General features: G+C 26.0%; 2 protein-coding genes across 9 annotated transcripts in view; one reads left to right on the top strand and one right to left on the bottom strand.

Moving 5' to 3' along the window:
* LOC122718470 (calcium/calmodulin-dependent 3',5'-cyclic nucleotide phosphodiesterase 1-like) overlaps positions 1-26426 on the top strand; it is a 179833-nt gene that overhangs the window by 113526 nt on the left and 39881 nt on the right. The window lies entirely within an intron of this gene.
* On the bottom strand, positions 16736-24942 carry LOC122718471 (maltase 1-like). Its single transcript, XM_043943541.1, has 8 exons — positions 24777-24942; positions 21563-21750; positions 19870-20154; positions 19316-19558; positions 18625-18810; positions 18197-18401; positions 17387-17735; positions 16736-16977 (listed from the first exon to the last, which is right to left on the bottom strand). Exons 1-8 carry the CDS (start codon positions 24925-24927, stop codon positions 16839-16841), a joined length of 1746 nt encoding a protein of 581 aa, XP_043799476.1. The 5' UTR covers positions 24928-24942; the 3' UTR covers positions 16736-16838.

Genomic DNA, 26426 nt, shown 5'->3' with positions numbered 1-26426 from the left:
AAATAATTTAAATACAATACAAAAATACTCTATCGTAAGTAAGAGCATGTTGATTGACTCTCAAAAATTTACGAGTTCTATAAAAACGAAACAATCTTGATTGTTTATATAACAGATTCATTTCTCTAAAGAAATGTTGTATTCAGCACATATAACAAGTTATATCTTTCATGAGAAGATTCCAAAGAGAGAATTGACGTCCCTGATTTGAGAGATGTAGACCCTTGTTTCTTAAAGTGTCCCAGTGGACGCGTAAATCCGTCGAATAAGTCCAGTCAGCATGAAGAATCATCGTGACTTTGATATGGATCTCTCGATTATTCTGATTGCCTGGATGATAGTATGATTGTACCATATATAATAGCAAATATATAAAATCATGAATATATTTTCACTTATTTTGTTCTGATGATGATTAAAATATGTAATAATGAAAATAATCTTTTATCTTTTATCTATCGTCAGATTAGATCACATTAGAAAAGTTACATCTTTCAAGATTTTTTATTTTTTGTTGCAATATAAATTATCATAAATAAGAAAGAATTAAATGATGCAGATTAATTTCGAAAATTACAAAATTGGAAAAGTTTATTCTTGTGTTGCTATTATATTTATTGAAGTTATTCTTAAATTTATTCGTAAATTTTTTATCGGATGATAATGTAATCAAAGTTATACGTAAGTAATTTCATATTTGCATTTTATTATATAATTTTTTTTCATTAAATCGATAAATATTCTCAGCTATTTTTTTTTTCATTCATTTTCCAACATAATAAACAAAATCAGTAAAATTAGTATCATATTTTACCATTTTTCTTTGGTATTTCATTTATTTTCAATTTCTTCTTTTCAAAACTTTTGATTATTATTAGTTATTCTATTACGTGCTTGAAGATTGGAAAAATTAGGCATCCATTAGAAGATATAAATAAATAAGTATTATTTTTATCTTGATACACTATAAAGAAAAAAATGAATAACAATATTTAAAATTCTTCCACCAAGAAAATATTGAAATTTTATTTAAATTAGAAGATATGTCCTAAGATTTTTGAATAGACATACATATATATAGATATAAATAGTAAGATATACTTTTACATTTTCGTGGCTCCAAGGACAACGCGATCAATTCACTAAGCAACGAGTGTGGACTGGATTAAATTGAAGGCTGCTCTGTTATTCGTGGACAGTCGTCTTGACCCCGGACATTATCGTCGCATTCAATTTAGGGAGTTGATGCAGTCAAATGAAACTATTCGGACACAGAGGTTAAGGCTATTAGTACACGGTATCCACATCGTTTCGTTTTAGTCTCGATTGTGAGGAGGATGTTATTTCAATGCTAATCATCTTTAATCGTTTGAGAGTTGCACTGTATAACTGTGTATATAACTGTAATATGGGTTTAATTATACCTGTAAAGGATTTGTGTATTTAATAAAGGGACAATCCAGTAGGAACATTTCAATCTCATGTAGAAATGGAAATGTAAATATTTGGCATGCTTCTGGTAATTTTGATATATTATTAGAAATGTTGGATAAATAATAGCTAATTGTAATATAAAAAATAGTAAATATAAGATATTGTATCTTTAATTTTTGTTTTAGTGACACAATTAGAATGCAATTAGAATAAAATTAATAATTAATTGTTAAAATTATATAGTTAAAATAATCATGCATAGAAATTATTTTTTTTTGAAACAATTAACAATAAAAGTCATTAATCATCTTGAAGGAAAATTCCTTTCTGGGATTTTCTGGGAAAATTTCCTTGATGGGAATTCCTATAATTAATCTTTATTATTGAGACTTATTAAAAGTCTCAAATAAATTAAAATAAAATTAAGAGAATACATTGCAAGCTTTGTTATACTATATCTGTAACATATTTATAACATAATTTATAATATTCTTTTTTAAATTAAGAAAAAAAAGCATGATTCATCGCATCGAAATACATTTTAATCCTCATTTATTCGTTTTCGATGTTCCATTCGATGTTTGCAATTCCACGTTTCAAGGATACCAATCAATTAAACAGACGCAGAAATTAAATACGAGAATTAGAAATTCCATCTATTCGCGATGGAACCTCTCGATCTCGGTTATACGAGCTTGTCATCGTTTCATTTCCTGGCTGTGCGAAGAATGCAATATTGCCGAAAAGCGTTATCTGCGGTGATTTTAATAATTAAGAATCGATTCTTCCCTATAGTGTCGCTTGATTGTCCCTGGTATTCCGTTTTAATGCCAAGTTTACGATCCTTTTCATTGTCGCGCATTTGAATTCACGATGGTTTTACAAATAGAATGTTCGTAGATAGAGAGAATTGGAATTTTATTTCTTTCTTGTTAAAAAATTAGTTTCTTAATTTTAACATTTACGATAAAGTTATTAAAAAATGAAATTGAATCTTTTTTTGTTAATTGCATAAAATTATTATGTATTATTTTATAACGGCAAATTTTTTCTCGGATCTAAGAGATCGACTCATCTCTAATTTTATTATTCAATTATGATTCATTATTCAAGTGATAATAATAAAAAATCATTACGCCCAACAAATGAACTCTCAATTTTCATCACTTGACGATAAATGCAATAGATGGTAAAAAAAAAAAAGATATTAAAGAAAGAAAATTGCGAAACCGCATGTAAATTACAATAACACTTCCTAGTACCTCGATTCTCGGCAAAATAAAAGAAACCAGTGGTAAAATATCTTGCAACGAAATACACGACGAGAAAATGTTCTCTAGATATTGCTTCGTTCAGAAGAAAAAAGAAAGGAAATTACATCGGTGCGCAATTTCTAAAGTCACGACTGCATCGTAACTCATTGTTCGTGTTGGATGAATTTGATAATATACATATTGCTCGGATTAAATCGTAAAATTTATATGATAAGATGATACGTCGTAAAAATATATCATTTCAATATATAGAATTCAATATAATATCGTATCATGATTATAAATATTTAAAACAATTTTTTCTTATTTTATTTGAATATATTGTATGATTGAATATAATAATCTGAAATTATATCATTAAGTTGATGCATATGGAATTATTTAATATCGTTTATTTAAAAATTATTCGAAAATTGTTTCAATTGTATATTATTAAATTCATGCATATAAATATCATTTATTCAAAAATCATTCAATAATTTTTTCAATTGCGTCCTGATGAAATTTTTTAAATATTATTTCATTTCATAATGATGATTATTATTAACTGATTCTTCTTTTAACATTTCTGTTCGAATAAAATGATCGATAAAGATGAAAAAAATATTATTTTGACACAAAATTTTTATCATATTTTTATCATAGAATACAATACGAGCAATTTTATAATTAATTAAAAATAAATTTTTTCTTACATAAAATTGAAATTCTCTGAATGGATCAAATTATATTATTTTATAATTTTACAAATTCGAACAATTTATGTTATACTTACCTGAAGATCGTTTGCATTAAGAGTAGTTAAAAGATTATGATCGTTAAATATGACCAAGATATAACTATCGCAAGTATAATGCTAATTTTGTAAGCGTATCTATGTCCATTAACTTAAGTATAATTTTGTCGGTATCGTAACCACCGTTAAAAAATGCATTAGGTATAGCAATTTCGCTCGTTAGTTTGTTAAATTATTCTATTATACCGTAATTGCACTGATAACTTCATCCTGCAATTTTCGTTTATCGAATCGTTTACACTCTTATGCTTCGAGCTACACATGTTAATTTCTGATTGAAAATGTGGCCAGTTTGATATTTCCATAATATTGATTTCTTATTCGCCTAAAATATTTCATATCATTAGTATTGCAAATTCGATTGTTTGTCATATATACAGAAAAATCGTATACTTATTTCCATAATTTAAAAAATATTTGCTATATATATTTATATAATTTTTAACATTTCCATCATATTTAAATATTTATTGATAGAGATTATATCGTGCAATATATGATTTTATTTAATGAAATAACAACAAAATAACATTTTCATTTTTAAATAAGGGAAACACATGATATTTGTGTATGTATTCTATATTATTATATTATTATTATTATTATATAAATTTATATTTTGTCATAAAATTATTTTATATAATTAATTCCCTATTGAATAAAATAAAATGACAATAGATCATAGATATTTATTGGAACACTTACCTTGCTAATAATTAAGAATCAACAACAATTTTTCTACAAATCTTTGACTAATTTTCACGTTATGCGATAATTCCTTTGCGTATTCAATTCAGTTTAATTTCCCTTAATTCTTCGACAAATTGAATCTCATTATCGGACCGCGTGGAAGGTAAAATTACCAGGAACTCGATTCCTCAGATGCTTCGAATGGTTTCAAATAAATTCAAGTCGTGAGATTTCAGTTCAGAGACGTATTTTTCAAGACTCAACTTCTTCTGTCATCAATATTTCAAATTCGATTCAAGACTTGGCTGCATGCACGCCTTCGATCCATATTTTAGATTTGCAAAAAAGTAATTTTAAAAGTAAACATGTCATTTTTCCCAATATTTCATTATTAAAGTGATATTTTTAAATATAAATTCGAAATACTAAAAGATATTTTCTTTAGTGATTATATAGTTTATTAGATATTTAAGAATTATTTTTGATATCAATATTTCACTTCTATTATATTGATATTTATTTTACATTTCTTCAAATGTCATTTATTGCTTTATCGTTAAATACTGTTGAATCCATTTTCTCTTTTCTAAGCTTTTCTAAGCTTTCAAAAATTTAAGATATTTTATATTTATTTTCATTACGTTTGTAAATTAATTATTAAATAATACTTTACAATTGGGAGTAGTATCATTTAAATATATAATATATCTATAGTATATCTAATTTTCAATTTAATTTTTTAATATCATTGTATTGAAACAACTTCTCTTCGAGTTACATGCATTTTTAATATCTTCGAAGTTATTATATCGTAGGAAGCATGTACTAGAAGTTGCAATTCTTCTTGGAAGACAACAAATTTGCAAAATCTAACTTATTTCAAACAAATTATCTGTTGAAAATTTTTAATAATTTTTCACAAATGTTCTTCATGCTTCTACTTATTATAAACTTACACAAGTATATCGCATTATCATATTTAACTTTATCAATCCATTTGTGTTCATTTTATTTTCTATTAAAATAAATCAAATATCTACCAACGTATCAAGTATTTATATATTTCTACTAATTTTTCAACAAAGCCAAGATAAACACTCGATTCTAAAGATAGATTCAGAAGCACAAATTACGTATAAATCATCGTATATCCCGAAGCGAAGCGCACAGTTAACGTTTCTATAAATTAATTAAGCATACGTGAGAGGGTGAGAAGGTGAATTCCAATTTCACGGATACCAAGCTATATAGGGTATATGTGCTAAAATAATAAGAAGAAAATTAAATTTCTAAATATTCGAATGTTAATGAAATTAAGTTGGAAAAGAAATCTTTAAATGAAAAAGTTACATTTTAAATGAAAAAGTTACTATACTTAACTATATTTAAGAAAATTCTTATTTCTTTATTTAAATACAATTTCAAAGAAAACTTTATTTGCAATGATCATGTTTCTATCCATTCGAGAATAAACTTGATCATTACAAAAAGTTCCATGAAAAAAATATATATTTAATTGATAATTTCGAATAAATTAAATAATACACGATTTTAAAAATAAAAATCCTAATCTATCGATCGAATGTTTCGCATTTGAAAATTATTTATCGATGAATAGTACTTACTTTTCCTATTGTCCCATTTCTTTTGAGCCACGCAGAGTAGTTGACAAATTTCAAATTCGATTTCCACAAAAGCGATGACACCAACGAAACTTCGTCTGGATATTCGTTTTATCTCGAGTTGAATCTTGTCGCATCCACGAAATTTTGGCCCGCCCTATACAAAATAATGTTCCATTTCTCGTGAGACGAGGTGTGGATCGAGATGCCAACAGAAGCTGGTGAAAAAGTCGAGGGAGGAAGAGATGAGAAGGAAACCTATAAAATGAAGAAAGTTAGAAAAAGATAGTCGTGTAATCTTCCTTCGTTGCTCCTGTGGACGTATTTGTTGTACGTTGTGTATAGTATATACGCGAAAATGCTCTCCAAAGAAAAGAATGATATTCGCTTCACAATATGTACTTTTACACCCATAGAGAGCGTGCCTTACGTTGTGGAAGTTTACCAAATTTCCTTCCTTCAATAGTATTATGTTCCCATTTCTTGTTTAGTGTTTCTTCTTTTTTCCTTCCTTTTTTTTTTGAATTACGTCTATATATATTTCTTAATGGCTTGAAACATGCAAGCAAGAGCACTTGAATGCATCGAGAATTTTTTGATCAAGAAAATAAGATTTTGATGGATTGTTTTCCCTTTTTATTTATGGATTATTGTTGATGTATTATTGTGATATGTTGAAATCATAATTATTGAAGATTTTCATATTCAAATATTTTAATATTTTGATAGAGTTTGTTGGTTTGATGAAGTTTATCTAAAAAAAAAAAAATTATTATTAGAAAAAAAATAGTATCTATAAAGCTCGTTAATTTCAGCGATGTTATGTGAAAATTATAATGAAAATGAACAATTAATAAACAGATTTCAAATATGCTCTGATGCATATATCGTTGCAAAAGCAACAAAGCATAATATGAACCTCTAATCCAATTTCAATAATTTCTCTCTTAATTATTTGACAATTGAAAGATATAGCTTCGTACAGCATTTCAAATCAAATTATAAAGTAACGTGATTGTTATTAATTATGAACGCATTGAAAAACTATAAATTTCGTGTAAATAGATTTCACACATAAAATAATTGTCTTTAATTTAATCATTTGCAATTTATATTACAAATAATATTAATTATATTACTATATATAATTTTATATTAAATATAAAATTAAAGAACATTAGAAAATTATTTCGAATTTCTCAAAATCTATATATTTACTATATAAACTTGTTTAATGATTGAATGACATTGTAGACAGTGATTGATAAGAGAGAAGGAGATTTAATTCGAAGGGTATGGATCGATTGAACGAAGATTGACTGATTGTCAAGATGGAGTGCTGATTAAATAGTGATCATTGAGTATATCTCTTCGTAGGTTTATTACATGGGTGAACCGATATTACCTTGTTTCCAGGCATATTGCTCTAATTAATTTAATTGTTCTAATTTCAGATTACGTTGTTTGAAAGTGTCAATTAGACACACCCTTTGTAACAGTAAACAGAAATGGTCAATTAATTAGATCACTACATTCAAATCTTTTCAACTTCGAATTTTCGTTTATCATTAAGAAAAATAATTACGTAGTGAATATCTATTATTTTTTCTTCTTTTAATTGAAAAAAAATAATCTATTTCGTGATAATGTGATAACATAATGCTATCTAAAAAAAAATGAAAAAAAAAGAAAAAATAAAATTTAGTTTTTTCTCATATTATTCTATTTGAAAATTACTTTACTTAATTGAATAATCAATTTACGTTTAAAGAATAACACAGCATATAGATTTATGTAAAAATAACATAACGCGTATATACGTATGTATTAAATATTCATTCTATAATCAATTCCTCGATCCTTTCAAAAATCTACTTGCCAATTTAAACCCTAGTAGGATATAAAACGATATCCAACGAATCAATGATGAATAGGAATAGCGTCCAGATTTGTTTCGTCTAGACTGAAAATAACTTACAAGTAGTTCGGTCCGATGGCGACCGATCGTTTGACCCCGATCTGAATCAAACTGAATTCTGTTTTCGAGGAGGAGCATCGTCCGTGCGCATCTATCTTCGGTTCGATGCCTCTTTATTATTACAGAAATAACGCGGATGCCAATTTACCGATGCCCATTGTGATCATACAGTGTTCGTCCATCCATCTTCACGCTTCATTCGTTAATTGAATAACACTGAATATTGCGGAGGCCGAAGACACGAGTCTCGCACCATTTTGTCTCCTCAAATGTGAATAATGTCGGTTCATGCCTATAATTTATTTAGAAAATCGTGTGTTCTTTTATATAATATGATTCGTGTTTATACGATTGGACTTTGTATTATATTTATAAAATAAATAATCTTAATGCGATGTTGATGCCTTCACAATTGAATTTTTTAATTTTAATGTTTTTAAAAAATTTTTTAAATATTTTTTATATTGGTATATTTGATAACTTATGTAATTTTTTGTTATTAATATTTTGATATACACTTCTGATGTTAACAAGTTTCTTAATAATGGCAATTTGTGTAATTAAAGTCTTGGTATTTTAATATTGTAAAATGATATTGATTCATTCGATTATTTTTTTTAGTAATCTATAATGTAATCTATAATTTTAAGAAATTGTATACACTTTTAGTATTGCTTTTGATGACACATATATTACATAATTGTTCTCGACATCTTGATATCTCAGGCTGAATACCATCGACTTGACATTGAGTTATATTTGACGATTTAAAATATAGGTTTTACTTTTTTGATGTCGAGAAAGATTTCTTAAAAACAGATTAGTTTTTTTTTCTGTTAAACGAAACGTGAAATAATATTCACGACAATTCACGTTAAACGTCAAAGAATTTTCGTCGAATATTTTCCATATTGTAATTCTTCAAGAGAAATTGCAAGCAAAATATTTTCAGGGATGGCAGTATACGTTAGTCGCCTACGTCTTCTGACGTAAGATAAAATCTTGAAACTAGTTCTGAACTGTTTGCGATTCGAGAGGAAAGTATTACGAACAGTGAACTCATAAAGCCCGCAGCCGTGCAAGAAATGGTCGAAGGGAATGATCCTGTTGGTCCGCTTAACTTGGATCGAGTTATCCCCCTGACGTTTGTGATCGCTTTTAAGATTCTTAACGTGATTTTGAAACAAGATTTTCCAATTATTTTCGATCCATGTTTACAAATTTACACTCGAGAAAATCGAATATTCGAATAAATTATAAAGTTTGGAATATTATAAAAAGATTTATAAATGACATTTATTTATATCCACTTGTTATAAATTTTAATTAGAATAGTGTTGTATATATATATATTTGTTTATCAATTATACATTGAATTATGTATAACGTAAAATTGTAGAAGTTCATTAGATAGAAAATCTATTTATACTTTTCTTAAAAAATTATTTTCGTTATTTAAATTTAATTAATATTACATGCAATTACTAAAATCTTAATTATATTCAATTCATTCAATCATTCATTCATTGCACAAAAAAGAAGGGAAAAATTTCCTTGAAGAAATCAATCATTCTTATTTAATAATGCAATCACGTTTTCACTATCTTTTCAAATTTTCAAGTCATCATGATACAAACACTGTTCCATCGAATTTCTAATACTTCGATTTTTCACATGAAATCGTGTCGATCGATCGTTTTCACGCTCCGTTACATCCGTTTCCGTTCGTATGGTGGCCGTGTCATCGAAGACAAACGAGACGAGTTCCGCGGTTTTTCGAACGTGAAAGAAAAACGTAACGTTATTTAGCGGGAAACCGATGTGAAAGAGCTTCCGTTGGCTGGTTGTGCACAAGTTTCTGATCGGCCAACAAAACGAACACATTGACGACCAACGACTAAATTTGGAAGAGGATTCTACGTGCCTTGCATCGTTCGCATCGCGATCGACCGTGTTACTGGGATTTCGTTCGTTACTATTCTTCTGCAGCCAGATATCTTTCGTGCTATTCCTTTTTTGGGAAGCTCTTATGCTTCGAACTATGCTTTGAACTTATAACAGATCATTGCACACGCGGGTGTTGTCCTTTTTACTTGTCTTAGAACAATGTGAAATCTTTTTGTGACACATTGTAAAAGTAGAGACTAAATGGAAGAAAAAATTAGGAACTCGCAATTTTCAACATTTAAGATTTAAAAGTTTGAATGAAATTTAATTGGAAATTTCATTAAATTGTATTCTTCGTGAATCAAAATTTATTTGATGTAAAAGAAAAATTTATAACATATACAATGTATAATTTGTCAAATCGTTTCATTATTGATAAATTATTGTCTTTATATCTATAAATATTATCTAAAAATAGAATATATCTTATTAAATATTTTTTCAATCAAATTTATAATATAATTTTATCGTGCCTCTTTTTCAATTTTTCTATTATTCGAAATATTTTTACAATAAAAAAAGATTACTAAAAACATTTGTGCTTCTTTTCTATTTTAATCCCAATATTTCAATATTAATGTCTCAAAAGTGCAACCAACCCTTAAAAAAACGAATATATATTAAATTTCAAACTTTTTTCCGTCATAATTTCAACATTTCAATCCTCAAGCTTCAAAAATAATGGCACGTTCCTTGATCGGATAAAGAAAAGAAAGGAAAAAAAGGGGGAGAATAAAAAAAGCCGACACACGATCCGAAGTTGGTTTTCAATGAAAACGCTTCCTTTTCCTGGATACGAGGGCAAAGAAATACGAAGAATATACTCGGTTCGTATGTAGAAATTGGATGGAATCGTAGAAACGTGGCGTAACTAACTTCCTTTTATCGGTCCCCGAGAGAATTACCTTCTACTTACCTCTTACTCGCTTTCGCCTTGCAAAAATCTTTTCAAAGAAAGAAAGAAAAAAGATGTTGGTCGAACTATAAAACAATCTCTCGAACCCACCTTACTTTTGATTATCTTTCTTACTAGTTATTTTCATTTTTGAAAAAAGGACTTCGCTCCTCTTTCTCCTTCAGGAACGAATGCTTTGTTCAACATTTAAGTTTTTAACCATTCAACGCAATTTTAATTATATTGCTTCTCGTTAATTGCTCAATCTATTTTTAATATGAAGAATATATACAGGATGTCAATATTTATATTGTGGAGAATCGATTCTAAAAACCAAAATGTAAAGGTTAGTCTAAAAATATCTATTGAAGCACAAATATCTATTTGTTGAGTTATGAGCAATTGAAATTTTTAAATAAAAAAGGTATCTTACTTGTTTCATTCAAAAAACTTAAATTGTTAATAACTCAATAAATAAGCCTTCACGTTTTTCTTAATTTTTTTTTTCGACCTCTAAAATAGACGTTTCAAAGCTATGACTAATTATTAATAAATTGTATATCGACTGTGTTTCACGTGTAATTGTGAAACATATTTTAAATACAGATATACATATTTTAAATATAGATATACAATATTTATTTTGAAAATAATGCGTTTATTATCAGTATAACGACAAAGTAATAAAATACTTACATGGTAAAATGATAATTAACTAAAAGAAAATCTTAAAAATATAAAATATAATAAAAATATGTAAGTTTCAAGTCATCTAACACTATAGAATATTAAATAACTTTTATTACATTTTACTATCTACAAATAACAAAAATAAATTAGAAAATTAAATAACAACTTGCAAATAATATTGACTTTATCTTACCTCTCTCTTCATTCCACAAAATTGATATTCGTATAATTATTTCCAATCTAATCATACACAAGTTTTCCTTCAAGTTTCCACATAGAAGATAATTTTAGTTCTTCCAAACACAATACAATTGAATTTGTTGTTGAAATTTAATTTGAATATCTTCATGCAAATATGCGAGTCGAAACTTTAAATGACTCAGCTAAACCTCTTTTAAATGATGATGAGAGATTCGTTATGAGGCTTGTTATGCACACCATATAAATACGTGTTCATTGATTCAACAAATTGAATTCAGCATTTCCAAGAATGTTTATATTACGCGATCCATCATTAATGATCGATTCGAATAAAGATTCAATTAAGGAATTATGATACACGGTATCGAATCATTGATTTACTATTGCAATATAGAACAAACCGACTCTATTCAGATAGCATTGATATCTTAAAGTCAATGCATAATTCATACTATGAAAACAACATAGTGAATATAGAATAGTTGGGCAACAAGCGACACATTTTGTCCTTTCTTCTTTTATTTTCTTGCTCATTTTTATTTCAAATAGTTATGCTTTCAAACATTCTTTTTGAATTCTATTTCGATGATCTCTTCTTCAATAAAATTTTAGAAAAGTATATTTTATTGTGCTTATCTTTTTTTATATTATTCTTGTCAAAATTTGCAGCAATGCTTCGACAATATCTTCAAATTCATTTTGAATGTCTTTTTAAATTTTGGTATTAATAATTTGTTTTCTTTATCAATTTTCAATAATAAGTTATCAATGATAATAATTATTAATCTTCAAATTATCTTTGTTGAAATATTTACAGAAATATTTTCATGAATGGAAACTTTCAAATTTGTTTTAATTAAAATTAAAATACATTTCGTATATATTTATAAAAATAGCATAGAAATTAATAAGTTTTTAAAAATAAATCATATAAAGTTTTCTACAATTATTCCATTTTCAAGAAAAAATACACCATTTTTCCATCTGTGAGATCAACAATTATTATTCCTTTTGAGATGCATGTTTTATTCATCGTGATAATCCATCTCCATCTCATTTATTTGCAAACTTTCATTTTCTGCAACTTGAAGTTTTCTTAAAAAATTTTCTCAAAATTTTATATTCTCGAAAGTTTGACAGTATGTTCATTATTCTTTTCGCAACATTGTAAATAAACTTTATTCGTGGCAGTATTTTTTTTTCATTTTCTTCTTTAAATATGAAAGTGTGCGGATTACTTCGATGCAAAATAAATCGTCAGTACTTTTTCAATATGCGAGACCTCAAGAAATTTTATATTGTCGCAATTTACTCGGAAGATGTTGGTTTCAATTTTTTTTTTTTTTTTTTTTTTTTTTTTTACATAACGATTTCACAAGTGCATTTTATAAAATTTGCAAATTCTCTCGCGCGAAACTCGCAATTACGATAACGATTATATAAGTTAAAAAGAAAAAAAAATACACGCTTTATCAAAATAAATTTCATAAATATATATAAGATGAGTCAATAGAAGCACTTATCTATTTTTTATTTTCTATCGATAATTTTATTTTCTATCGATTATATCGAAAACGTTTTGTAAATAATAATTATGTAGCATTTTAAAGCATTGCATTGAATAGATATAATCTAATTCTTTTATATCTTATCTTCTTTTTTTTTGTGATATCAAAATGATCTTTCTTTTTCAAAATCAATGTATTTTCTTTTTTTTTTTAAGATCTCATTATCGATAGCATGATAAATAAAAAGAAACCGATAACACTATAATCTTGAGTTGATCTTGATTCTTAAAATCGCATAAAATGTAATACAATATAAAATGAATACAATTCATTTGTTTTTTAATACGATTTAATACGAAGAAACGATATTTTATTAGTTCTTATTAATTCATTCGGTATATATCATATTACATTCTCATTATATTATAAACAAATATCAAATTCGAATTAATCCAATTGAAAATAATTAATATTTAACATTAAAAAATTATATTGCAATAATAATATTGCGAATTGATTCGAAAATTCAACGACCATCTATTATTGTATGATCCAAAAAAGAGATTCGTTTTGTAAATATCAACTTGTATTAAGTAATCTTATTCTTTTGTAGCTCGTAAAAAGTAAAAATCGTATAAACTGGTTAATCCATGTCGATGATTTCGTATTCTGTGCCCTCAGGCTCTTGTTAATGTTAAAACCGAAACGGTAACAACGTGTTATTATGTCCATAAGAAAAAAGGAATAATTGTATCACACATATGACGTGTCCTCGATTCTTATAAAATTTACCAGTGAAATAACTGTATTGATTGACAATTAATAACGTATAAATTAACACGTAAATTACACGTGACATTAATAAATAAACGATTTATTTTAATTTTGCTTAATTGAATCAATTGTATGCAAAATGATTTTAATTTTTTATATTTTTATTATTATTCAAGTTATTTTCAATTATTGTATTTTCAAATCATAGTTTATGTTTATTGCTATAATAATTATATAAGATAGGAATTATAATTTTAGAGGTATAATTTAGATACAATTTAAAACGAGTTTACAGAATAAACTTTATATAAGTGAAATTTTATATAATGTCTCATTATCCAAAATTAAGCTTTTGTTATCCGAACTTTATCATTCTACTTTATATCAATTTATAACGTTTTTATAAGATCTCATCCTTTTAATATTATCATTTAATTAACATAAATTAATATTTCATTAATGATCAATATCATTTCGTAATTCCTCCATGAGAAAGAAAACGAAATTATTCGAGTTTTTAAATTTGCCACGAAATATTCGCAAACTTTCTTTGGTTTATTTGTTATTGTTTAATTACACATGGCTATAATTATCGTATTCTCTGAAGACCACGAACAGTTTCTGGAACCCACGGAAGAGTTTTACGGGATATTAATTAGCGTCGACGTAATTAAATTTATTGATTAATTTCGTCATCCGTTCTTGTCAAGAGAGGAAGCGAGTAAATCGAGCCACGGATAAATATACCTTGAGAATATAACCATTGAATTGTTAATCGTCTTCGTGGATAAATTTTCCAGCTCCACTCGTTACGAATGAGGCTAATTTTTCTTTTATTATGAAAACCATGTTACGTGAAGATAAGATAATATTTTGTCACGATTATGATAAAAGTAATATAGTTGAAATTTATTAATAAATATAAGTAGTTCTCATTCTTTATATATTTAATATAAATTTATTCTTTATAATTAACGTATAAATTATATTCTAAATTATTTTTCATATATATATATTTAATGATAATTGATGTAATTTTAGAAAGATATAATTTTAGATGTTAAAGTTGATTACTTGTGATTAAGATAGAAATACGCGCTAATTTATTTTAATTGTTTCATTGTAAATATTATTTTATATTCTCTTAGTTTTTCTAGATTTATAGATTTAAGAAATGTTTGGTGTCTTTTTTTTTTTTTTTTTTTTTTCTTGAAAATCAAGAAAATTATTTCATATGCATTCAATCTCAATGTTATCGAAAAATCTTTGAAGATCGATGAAAATCGAAGAAAACGAATATATTCTACCAATATCTTAATACCTTAGAGAAGTACGAAACGAGTTTGAGAATTGATGAAACTTTCGGGGGAATGGAACATCAGATTCAACTTGAGAATTTCATGGTTGGTCGGTTGGCCGAATTCCAAGGACGGAATGGTAACGATCGTAATTCCTTCTGTCGCGTTTCCCTCTTCGTTCGTTCATTCTGTCTCACCAGGTGCGAATCCGAAGACATAAATTTCTGCGTGAAACCGGCCAAGATACGAGGGCGTGGTGACGTTGAGCGTGGACAGATTGCCGTGGAAATCGGATCAGAGGAAGAGATACAGGGAGATCGATAACCGATCGTTTTACGGCGATAGCCGTTATTCTTTGTCGATCTTGTGAAACTTGGTTTTCTTTTTGGATAATCTTCATTCCATTGTAAAATGATGCGCAACAGGTGTTTAATAATATATCACACAGCCGCGATATTATGTATTATTCGAAATCCATTTATAGGATAATGCGTGGATCATATCTCGTTCCAGGTTCGTTCAAAATCTGGAATTCCTCTCTGAGAATCAATGACAAATAAATTTAAAATTTGATATACAAGCGAGTGATAAATTCATTTAAAAAAATGGATTGGTTGAACGATGGCATGGATGAACAAAATATATTTAAATTATTTGAAATTAATTTCTTCGAAAGATCAATTTATCATTATCATTATAAGCGCTCTGTTAACAAGAGATCAAATTTTGTACAAATAATAAATTGTACGATATTACTCATCTCTTTTTTCTTAAAATTTCTCTCATTTTTTTAACTTTGTTACTTTATAATTATTATTGATAATAATAATTATTGCATTGGTCATATTAAGCCAATGCAGCTTGGTTATATATAAGTCTAATTTAAATATCAAATCGGGCTATTTTTGATATTAATTGATGAATATTGATTTTCCAAATATAAAAAACAATTGTAAAACGATGAAAAATGTAATAAAATCCAATTTCTGCATACGTACAACATCATTTTTAGTGGACGCATATCCAAAAAAAAAGAAATCGAATACTTTTTTTTATCTTTCACATTTCTTCAGGAAAGTTCATGATGGATCAATTATCATAAAGCAGAAAATCCTCATAAAGTTTGGTGAATGATATTGTAATTCTACAATTAAATTTCATACTTTGTACTAATTTTGTGTAAAAATTAGTGATTTCTCCTACAAAAAAAAAAAATATTATATATTACTACCATATGATGATTCAAGATTTTTTGGCCTAATAAAAATTAGAGTATTCATCTGATTTGTTTAGATTATTTTAAAATTTAAAAGAGTTTAAAAATTATTCTGATTTAATATTCTGTCAAATATCAAGAGTAGATTAGAATTTTTTATTTTGCAATTTCAATTTTGATTATTGGGAATAATGAAAAAGTATATTGGTGCTAAACTTATATCAACAGAATAGAAATTATAATTGAGTATAGAAATTCAAGTAATTGTAATCGTAATTATGATTTTATACATAATTCAATTACAATGTTTGATGGCATGTTGAACACATACAATATAATTCAATATATAAATATATGATATAAACGTATAAATATAAATATTTTATTTAGGATACATACTCAGCCTATTAAATCTGATATTAAGATAAATTTTATTAATTAATAATTAGTTAAAATTAGTTTTATAATATTCTAATTTTTTTTACATTAAATTCTTTAAGCAATAAATTTTTTCTTTATCGCTGGAAAAAAGATATGAACATTACAAATAGGAAAGTTATGATTGAATAATTGACTATAGTAGCGCCGTTACTGGATGTTACAATTATAGATACATTTCCAGGAATTTTGATGGCCATCGGATTCACCAATTGACTGAAAAATAATAAAATTATTGTATTATCGTTAAAGTAGTAAATAAATAGATCTGAATAAATTTGGAATCAGTAAAAAAATTAAGAATTTAAAAATAAATCGATTTATTTGAATTATTTTTGAAAATATTTTAGAACCAAATATCAAAAATGAAATTAAATTTATGTCATTAATTGTCCATTACTAATAAAATTAATAAAAGATTTTAGAATTAATAAAAGATTAATAGAATTAATAAAGATATTGATTTAAATATAATAAAATATTCATAAATTAAAAAATCTATTTTAATCATTATTGCATTATAGAAAATTTTCTTCTATTATTGTTCTTATAAATCCACGTATTGATTCCAATTCAATTTATAACATATGTTTTAATCAAAATTCGCCGAATATTGATTGCTTACTTTGCTATCAAGTTGGAGTTTATACTGCTTGTGTAAATTTTGTTATTTCCTTTGTTCACCAAGTTTGATATATCCACGGTAGTACTATTTTTAGAGAAGTTGATCAAAAGAGATACCGCTTCTGTTTCCTTTTGTCGCACGACAGCCAGGACATTTTTGTTTAAAACTTGTGTAGTAAGATTCCCTTGTCTCAACACGTCTCTCTTTCTTAAAGCGGTCAAGTTGGTATAAAGATGATAATGAGAAATAGAATCTTTTTTCTCTTGCTCCAAATTTAATCCATTTTTGTACGATGTATGAGCAGGCAGCCATTCCTTTTCAACTATATTTTCATTGGCTTTACTAAAGCCTATAAACATCGAGTTTATCATGTAAATATCAATATTTTCATAGAAATTTACAAACGAGATAAGGTTGTTTTATTATTTAAATATTAGAGATAATAGTTTTATTTCTGTATATTTTATATAGATATAAAATAAAGAGTAAATATATGAATGTAATAATTAAATTGATAGAATAATAATCAATTGGAATATTAATGGAAATGATTTTTTTTTTTTAAACTTGATGCGAGATTCAAATGACTTCAAAATTTATTTATCGCTATATAGTTATAAAAAATTGAAAATCTTGCTAATAAAATGTATCTATCTTTTTATTAATTGAAATATTAATATTAATAAAAAAAATATTTTATAATATTATTTTTCAATTTTTTTAAACTTTTTTTTTTATTTTTTATTGTTAAAATTAATAAAAAATTTTAGAAAAATTCAGAAACTGATTCTTCAATCTAATTCTTCATACCTGCATTAATGGAATTATCCCATTGGAATGGTGTTCGACAGCCATCACGAACATCATATTTGAATATCGTAGTATTATCCTCCATACCGATTTCTTCTCCATAATACGTGACCGCGACTCCAGGCAAAATCATCTCTAACATTATCATGTGATCCGCCCTACCTGGATAACGTGTACCGACACGAACTCGATCATGGTTTCCCATCTGTTGTAATTATTATATATATATTTATATTTTGGATGAATCAAAAGTGATCTTAATTAAATAATACGAATAGATATAAACTTATCTAATTTTCATTAGTAATTTTCATTATTTAGTGTTATCGTCAACTAAGTTGACTGAGTAAAAAATGAGTCACAGTCAGGATTAAATGTATTTGTTTTTATCATATTAAATTTAATTAATTATGAAAAAACTTACGTACCACCCAATTTGGAACATTATTTTCGGGAGTTCCTTTTATCCAATTGTCTATAATCGTTTTAAATTGTTCTGGCGTGGAAGATGCATTTGCATCTGTTATAAATTTAAAATTGAAGGGAACGTTTGAACCGAATTCGTAATATTTGACAGTGTTGCTTAAAGAACTATAGACCTCTGTCAAAAGTACCTGTAAAACAAAATTTTATTAAATCGTGATAAATAGTGTTCAATGCGTATCTAATTTAAATCTAGGATTAAAAATTAAGAAAATATTCTAAATATTATCAATATGTGTATAATAGTATAATTGGAAACTTTCTATACTTTTTACATCCTGTTCATAAAATCAATCATCGTGTAAACCTCAGTGACGATGAAACAATCGAATAAAAAATTTTTCTTCTTTAATGTAATAATTTTTTAAATAATATAATACTAATATATGATCAAATTAAATAAAATTAATATATGGAATTATTATTAAACAATATATGGAAAAAAGATCAATTTTTTCTTAAATTTAAAATTTAAAACAACATTGAGTCTATTCATTTAGCATTGATAAAATTATTAATCGATACTTAAATAAAAGTTTGATATATCTTGTCAGTCTCGAAAGAAATAAGAAAATTTAAAAATAGAATATATCTTCACGATATGTTGCTCGCAAATATATTTTTTTTTTCTCTTACTATTTCATCCCGATTATTATTCTTTGCATACGTATCCACGAATTGTCGCCATTCGGATACCAATTCGTAAGTTTCGGGTTGATCTTTCGTTAAAGTGTGATTGAAAGAAGCGTGAAGACTTAAGTTGAGCTTTTCATCAAAAGGTGTTTCATTTAACGATATGTTAGCGGCTTCGTATAAATGTGGTACAGCATCTATGCGGAATCCATCGATTCCATTATCCAACCAAAATTTCATTATATTCTGAAAAAAGAATGAATAGATCATGCAAATTTTCTGTTGGAGACGATTCGCATAGAATAAAATGATAGAATAAGGAAAAATTCTTTGCGAATACGAGTAAAATCTTGCAACAGAATTTCTTAGATTAATCTAATTTACAGTATTTCAATAATGTACATTCGATACGTTCATAAGATATTTTCTTCGTTTCTCTTTCTTTCATGGGATTGATTAAATTATATATAATATATATAAACAAATCGAATGATACAAAACTTTTGTATTAATTTTTGAATTAATTTTAATATCAAGAAAATTGACCAAAACTATACCTCCATCTCTTTTTTCACATTCGGGTTTCTGTAGTTCAAGTCTGGTTGTTGCTTATAAAATTGATGGAAATAAAATTGTCCCCTACCCTCGTGGAATGTCCATGCTGTACCATTGAATACACTAACCCAATTATTAGGATACTTGTCTTTAATTGGACTTCCTGTATCGTTTACAGTAGCATTAACCCATATGTAATAATCTTCATATTTTTCAGTCCGATTTATACTCAGTTGGAACCATTTATGCTGATCAGAAGTATGATTAGGGACGAGATCTAGAATAACCTGAAAGAAAAAAAACTATCAGTATTTTTGTTATTTATTTAGAAAAAATACAGATTTTTAAACTTTGTTGAGCTTCAAATAACTGAATGATTAGCTATAATATCTTCAATTCAAAATGTGAAAGCAAATTTTAATATTTTATTGTCTTAAATAAAAAAAAATCTATGAATTTTTTTTAAATGTATTAATTAATTTTTCGGCAGATAATGAAAATATAATGAAAATTATAATGAAATATGAAAATATTTCATATTTCATACTACTTAATGAAAATATTTTGATATTCACTCTTTTAGAGAAATAGTTACATTTCCATGAAATATTTATTAAATGTGGAATTTGATAGAATTGTTTTCAAACTTAAGATAGGAAAATAATTTTCCAAAAAAATTTATGATTTAAATTATTATTTAATTAAAAATTATTCGATAGCGTATCACTTATTGTATCAATACAATAAATGATACTCTAAAATCTTCAACGTGATTTTCTTTCTAGTGTTATTACCGTGTATTATTAAATTTAATGTTTATCTCATCGATATTGGAAAAGTACTTATCGATAATTCAGATATCACATATAAGAATGAAAAATTATAATCTTTAATATAAAATCTCTTACGAAAGAGAATTCTATTTATATATCGTTATATGATTTTTTTAACATGATACAATCATATCATATAATTAAGATTAGAAAAATAAATACGCATTAATATCGCGTCACTAAAAAGGTAAGTGCTGTATTACGTGATTTTTCGTGTAATTCGTGTAGAGTATGAGCCGATATATTTTCATTGTTTTAAATCTGTTGGAATCAAATTACAATTATGTCATGTTATTCACGTCACGATACTGTGTATCATCACATATAAAACATTCCATAATTTTATTTTCACGTAATTATAAAAATGAAAGAATTATTTATCGAAATGCATATTTTTATAATTTATTTAAAATTTATACGATATATGTATACAATATTATCATTGAGACATATGTACACTTTTAATATTTTCAATAAACGATTGAATTTTCTCAAATATTTCTCTTTTTTTTTATAGCATCGCGTCGTATCATTTTTTCATTAATTCATTGTAATTGAATACGATAAATATATGTAAAAATGCATAATTCTAAATATAATTCAATATATTTTAAGTTTTAAGTTTCAATTTTAAATTTTAACAATCATTTTTACCTATTTATTTTATCATATATTTTTTCATCATAAATATAACGTTATTCTTGATATTCATCGATATTCTTCATTTAAATTTATCGATTTTATATTGAATCAAAATCTTCCTAATTAAAAACTGCTGAAGATTTTATATCTGCTAATATAATGGCATGATATAATAGAATATGATTTCATACGACAAGATATTAGTATGTTTTTATGTTACCTTTAAATTCTGTTTCTTCGCTTCTGCAATGAGATCTTTAAGATCTTGTAGAGTGCCAAATATTGGATCTACATCTTCAAAATCAGATATATCGTATCCAAAATCTACCATAGGACTTTTATTAATTGGTGATAACCATACCGCTGTTATTCCAGATTCGATGAAGTGTGAAAGCCTATCCTTAATACCTGCCAAGAAGCCAGTTAAAATAATAAGCTAAAATCAATTTTCGAATCTAATAATTGGATGATAATAAAAAGAATCGATTCAGATGGTTTCACATTGGTTTGCAAATGCTAATCATATTTTTGTGGATCAATCGTGCTATATCGATGATCATGAAAATAAATGAACGAGGAATAGATACATTCCTCTTCTATTTCTATCATTTTGTCCATTTTTTTAAAATAAGAAATTAATATTAACTATGTAATAGATTTTAATTAGATTTTAAATCTAATATGCGAAATTATTAAAAATCATGAGGTTAATATTTTATTTTTTAATTCTTGTAATAAAATAAAAATGAATAAAAGTGAAAAGTGAACTCATTTCGTGATTCATTAATGGACGAGAATTAACAAGAAATCTAAAACTTTACAAGTAAGATATCCAAGAAAAAATAAATATCCATATATATTAATTTATCAATTCTTCTATTTTTCATGTCAATTTTTATTTTCGCTTTATATTTTTTATTACAGATAGTTATAGATTGTTATAGATAATACGCTGGAAATATTATTGTAAATATTATTGTAACTTCTAATGTATAACGCATTTGAATTATGAAATCGTTCAATTTTTCACCATTATATCTAATCGTTAGATAATTGTTGCGTGTATCTTTTTGAAATATAGATGAGATATCAATCTACATTGTTTTATTAATATTTATTATTATTTTTAGATATTTTGTATTTATTTTATTACAAGAAATTATTATTTAAATATTTTTAATTAGGTAACAAATTATTCTCTATCAAATGTTACACTTACTATTATTATTATGTTTAATTACGATATTATTAATGATTCTTTCTAAATATATTTGATTTAAAAATAATATATGATGTTCTATTATTTTTGTTTCAGGTAAGTGACGAGTACAAAGAATAAATGATTATAATCGTCACGGTGAGTAAGAATTCGAAACAACTTTAAGATTTATTAACAAAAATAAAATATTATTAATTTCGAAAAATATAAAAAACAATTAAAACATATTGAAAATAAATCGCGTTGAAACGAATAAATGTTAATTGATTGAATTAATAAATATTTCTTTTTTATTGTATCACTGATATTAAGTCAATATTGATATTCAATAAAATTTCTCATGACATCGTGAATAAGTTGGCATAATTAATAATTGATTAAATATATAATATATAATAAAAATATATATTAAATTTTTTTAAATTTTTTTAAATTCACAATAACAAAAGTATATTTTTCTTCAACGAGGAAAATTATAAGATAAAAAACGATTAATCAAATTTGTTCCTTTTTACGGTAATTATCGATCAGCTCTTACGCTAATATACCGTTACAAAAGATTTTTTATAACTCCATTCAATTATCATCAAACATTCAAAGCTCACGTACGTTACATCATATATACGTATCAAAGGAAGGACGTGGGATTCGAGAAGTGCAATTAAATATTAACTATCTTTATCTACCATTATTTTATAAAGAATGTTTGTGGAATGAAAGAATAACACGAAATGTATTATTTCTAAATATAAAAATCTTTACAAATCTTTACAATATTCTTGCATTTGCTGATAAAAAATATATTCCACAAGTTCTTTAGATTCAATATTTTACTTATTTATTTTTATTTATTTTATTGTTAATTGCTAACGTATTCTCATTTTTATTATCGACTAATTACCAGCAACTATTATTACCAGCGTTAATAAGCAAAGAATTAAAAGTTTGGATTAATTCCAAGCTTGAGATTCAGTAGAATGCTCAACCACTTTGCGCATCTCTTTAAATATCTTTAATCCATTCATGATACTATTATTAGTTAACAAACTATAATTAATTTCAATTGCACAAATTGTTTCTAAACGATTCATTTATTTACATTAACATTAATATTTGAATATCATTTTAATCTTTATATTTGTTAAGAAAATATATATTTTTATATAAGGAAAGATCGCTTAAATATTTCATAAATATTATTTGAATTGTAAATTTAATTGTTTCAATATTTTCGAAACATTATTTAAATTATTTAAAATTAATATTTTAAAATATTATATAAATATATGTGAAAATGGCAATCATAAATAGTAAAATATTCAAATGAACAAAAAAAAAAGAAATTATCAAACAAATATTTCTTTTTATCTTTTATTTAATATTAATAGGATATGAAAATATATCATTTTTAATTCAATTCTATTAATATAAATAAATATTCTTGTTACAATAAGATAAAAAATAAATCGTTTAAATTTATAAACTAAAAGAAATACGTTAAATAATTTTTCCATGTATTATGATGTAAATATGAATAATTATACGTATTTTCCATTAATCAAGTCTTATTAACATAAATATATTATTATCATCATTAATATCTGTACCAAGAATTCATAATTCATGACTAAGATCTACTCAATTTTTCAATTCTCTCATTTTCTTTCCTCGACACTTTTTTAAAGGAACATGATTTAATCAATCAATACCAATCAATTATGTACAATTGCAAAGATAACAACTCGTGCATCACGATCACACTTCAATAAAGATGCATGGCGTCATATATTACGAAACTTCATTCCAATATGACATTTAAATATTTGAATCACGATTGTAACCATATTAACTTTTAACAACTTATCTTTCTTAACCAATCTTAAATCTTTCTAATTTCCAATCTCTTTCTTCATCCCTAATCTCCCTAAATCACTGCATATATTAATTACGATTTTTCCGTCATACTTCTTAAAAAAATTGTACACGAGCGATACAACATTGTTCCAATTTTATTTGATATTTTCGATCGAGATTTACATTTCTTTACATCGTGCGATGCACACTTTATCATGAAAATTATGATATAAACTCGTCGCTGAACTGAAGTTGTCGCGCAGTTCGTGTGAATCTTAGCTTAAAAGCGATCCAATGATACGATACGATACGCGGAAAATGAAAAATACAAGACACAAGTGTTTTCGCACGAATTTCCTACCTTTCAAATCCCCGATGCCGTCATTATTGGAATCCATGAAACTGCGGGGATATATCTGATAGAAGATCGCGTTCTTCCACCAACCCTTGTTATTTTGGCCGGCGCCAAGGCTGACCGCGAGCAGAAGTACGACCACGACGAAGCTCTTCATGATTTGAATGATACGGCGCGCGATCACGCGGTCCCTTATATTCTTCTCGTCAGATTGGATGGTAAAAAAGAGCACGGACTATTTTTATCATGGGAGCTCGGGAAAAATCGCGACAGATAACGGCGTATCATTGTCGTGAAATTGCAACGCGATCAGGTAAATACGGGATACGTGCAATACGTAGCTCGATCGTCTCTGCATTTCTTTGTTTATTATTATCTTTGTTTCTTTTTTTTTAATTGTTAATAGTGGAATAATTTCCGCACTTGAAAATCGGAGTTTCTTTCGCAGAATCGAGAAAAATAGACTTTTGAAAAAGGTAAATGGTAAATGGGAGTAAGTAATTTTAGTTCTTCTCTAGCGATGTAGGATTTTGCGAATAATTTCGTTTGAAATAGTAAAATAATCGTATTTTATACATATTATTCCAATTAGAAATTAAAACTATTTTTATAATTTCGAAAATTTATTAATACAATATAATTCATTGCCTAAACAATCATCTTTACAATAATCTTTATTGATTATTTGCTTAATATTTTTTTAAAAATATGAATGTAGAACATACTTTTATTTTTCGAATAGATACATACTATCTTACGATAAAACTTATTAAAAGAAATAAAAAATATTCTAACAATTTATTTACTTTAATCGCAAAGTTGAAGCTTTGAGCCGTGTAGAATTCCGAGAACGTGCTTACTTGTTTAAATTTTGTAACGAGAAAACACGAGATTCGAAGAAAAATTCTAGGAAATTCACGAGATAAATTTTGTCGCGTGGAAATTTTATAAAAGTCGTTTTTATTGAAGAGTACCGAGCAATTTATTGCTCGAGACTGGAGAGACCAAAGCGAATTGCTAGCTTTCTTTGCGCACTGGATAATTCAAAGTTGTGCCAAAGTTTTCACTGTGAGAAACGAAGAGAGATATTTTTATTACGTTTGACGATTCTCGTATTGGAATTAAAGAAAATATTTAAAATTCTTGTTAAACTTGAAGCACAGCAACGGATAGCGAACATTATCTATACAGAAAGATTCAGATGCTTCCTGTAAAAACTGATGAATAACGTGTCGTTTTAATCTTATATCGATTAATCGAGAAAAAAAATAAAAAATATGCAAAGTATTTCATATCGATTGAATTGAAAAATAGAACGGAAATCTAATAATCTAAATTAAAAAAATAAAATAATAAAAATGGAACTCCTATTTAAGAATTGATTTAGAATTGATAGGATACGTAACAAGAAATTATAGATACTAAAGCAGATCATATATTTCTTGATACAGATGAATCATCATAGTATTAAAAAAACCAGTAGATGACGATATTGATGTGACTGTATGGAAATATTATTAAACGTAGGAAAATACGTGATGAGTGAATACATTCATAAATTTATAACGTTATTTCAATAGAGTAAATCAATGAAACGATACTTTGATATTTTATTACTGTTAAAATTGTGTTCGCGTTACGATTCTTATCAGATTA

Source organism: Apis laboriosa, unplaced genomic scaffold, assembly GCF_014066325.1.
Source record: "Apis laboriosa isolate Shangri-la unplaced genomic scaffold, ASM1406632v1 scaffold645_cov152, whole genome shotgun sequence".
Lineage (NCBI taxonomy): Eukaryota > Metazoa > Arthropoda > Insecta > Hymenoptera > Apidae > Apis > Apis laboriosa.
This window is presented reverse-complemented; position numbering and strand designations above follow the sequence as displayed.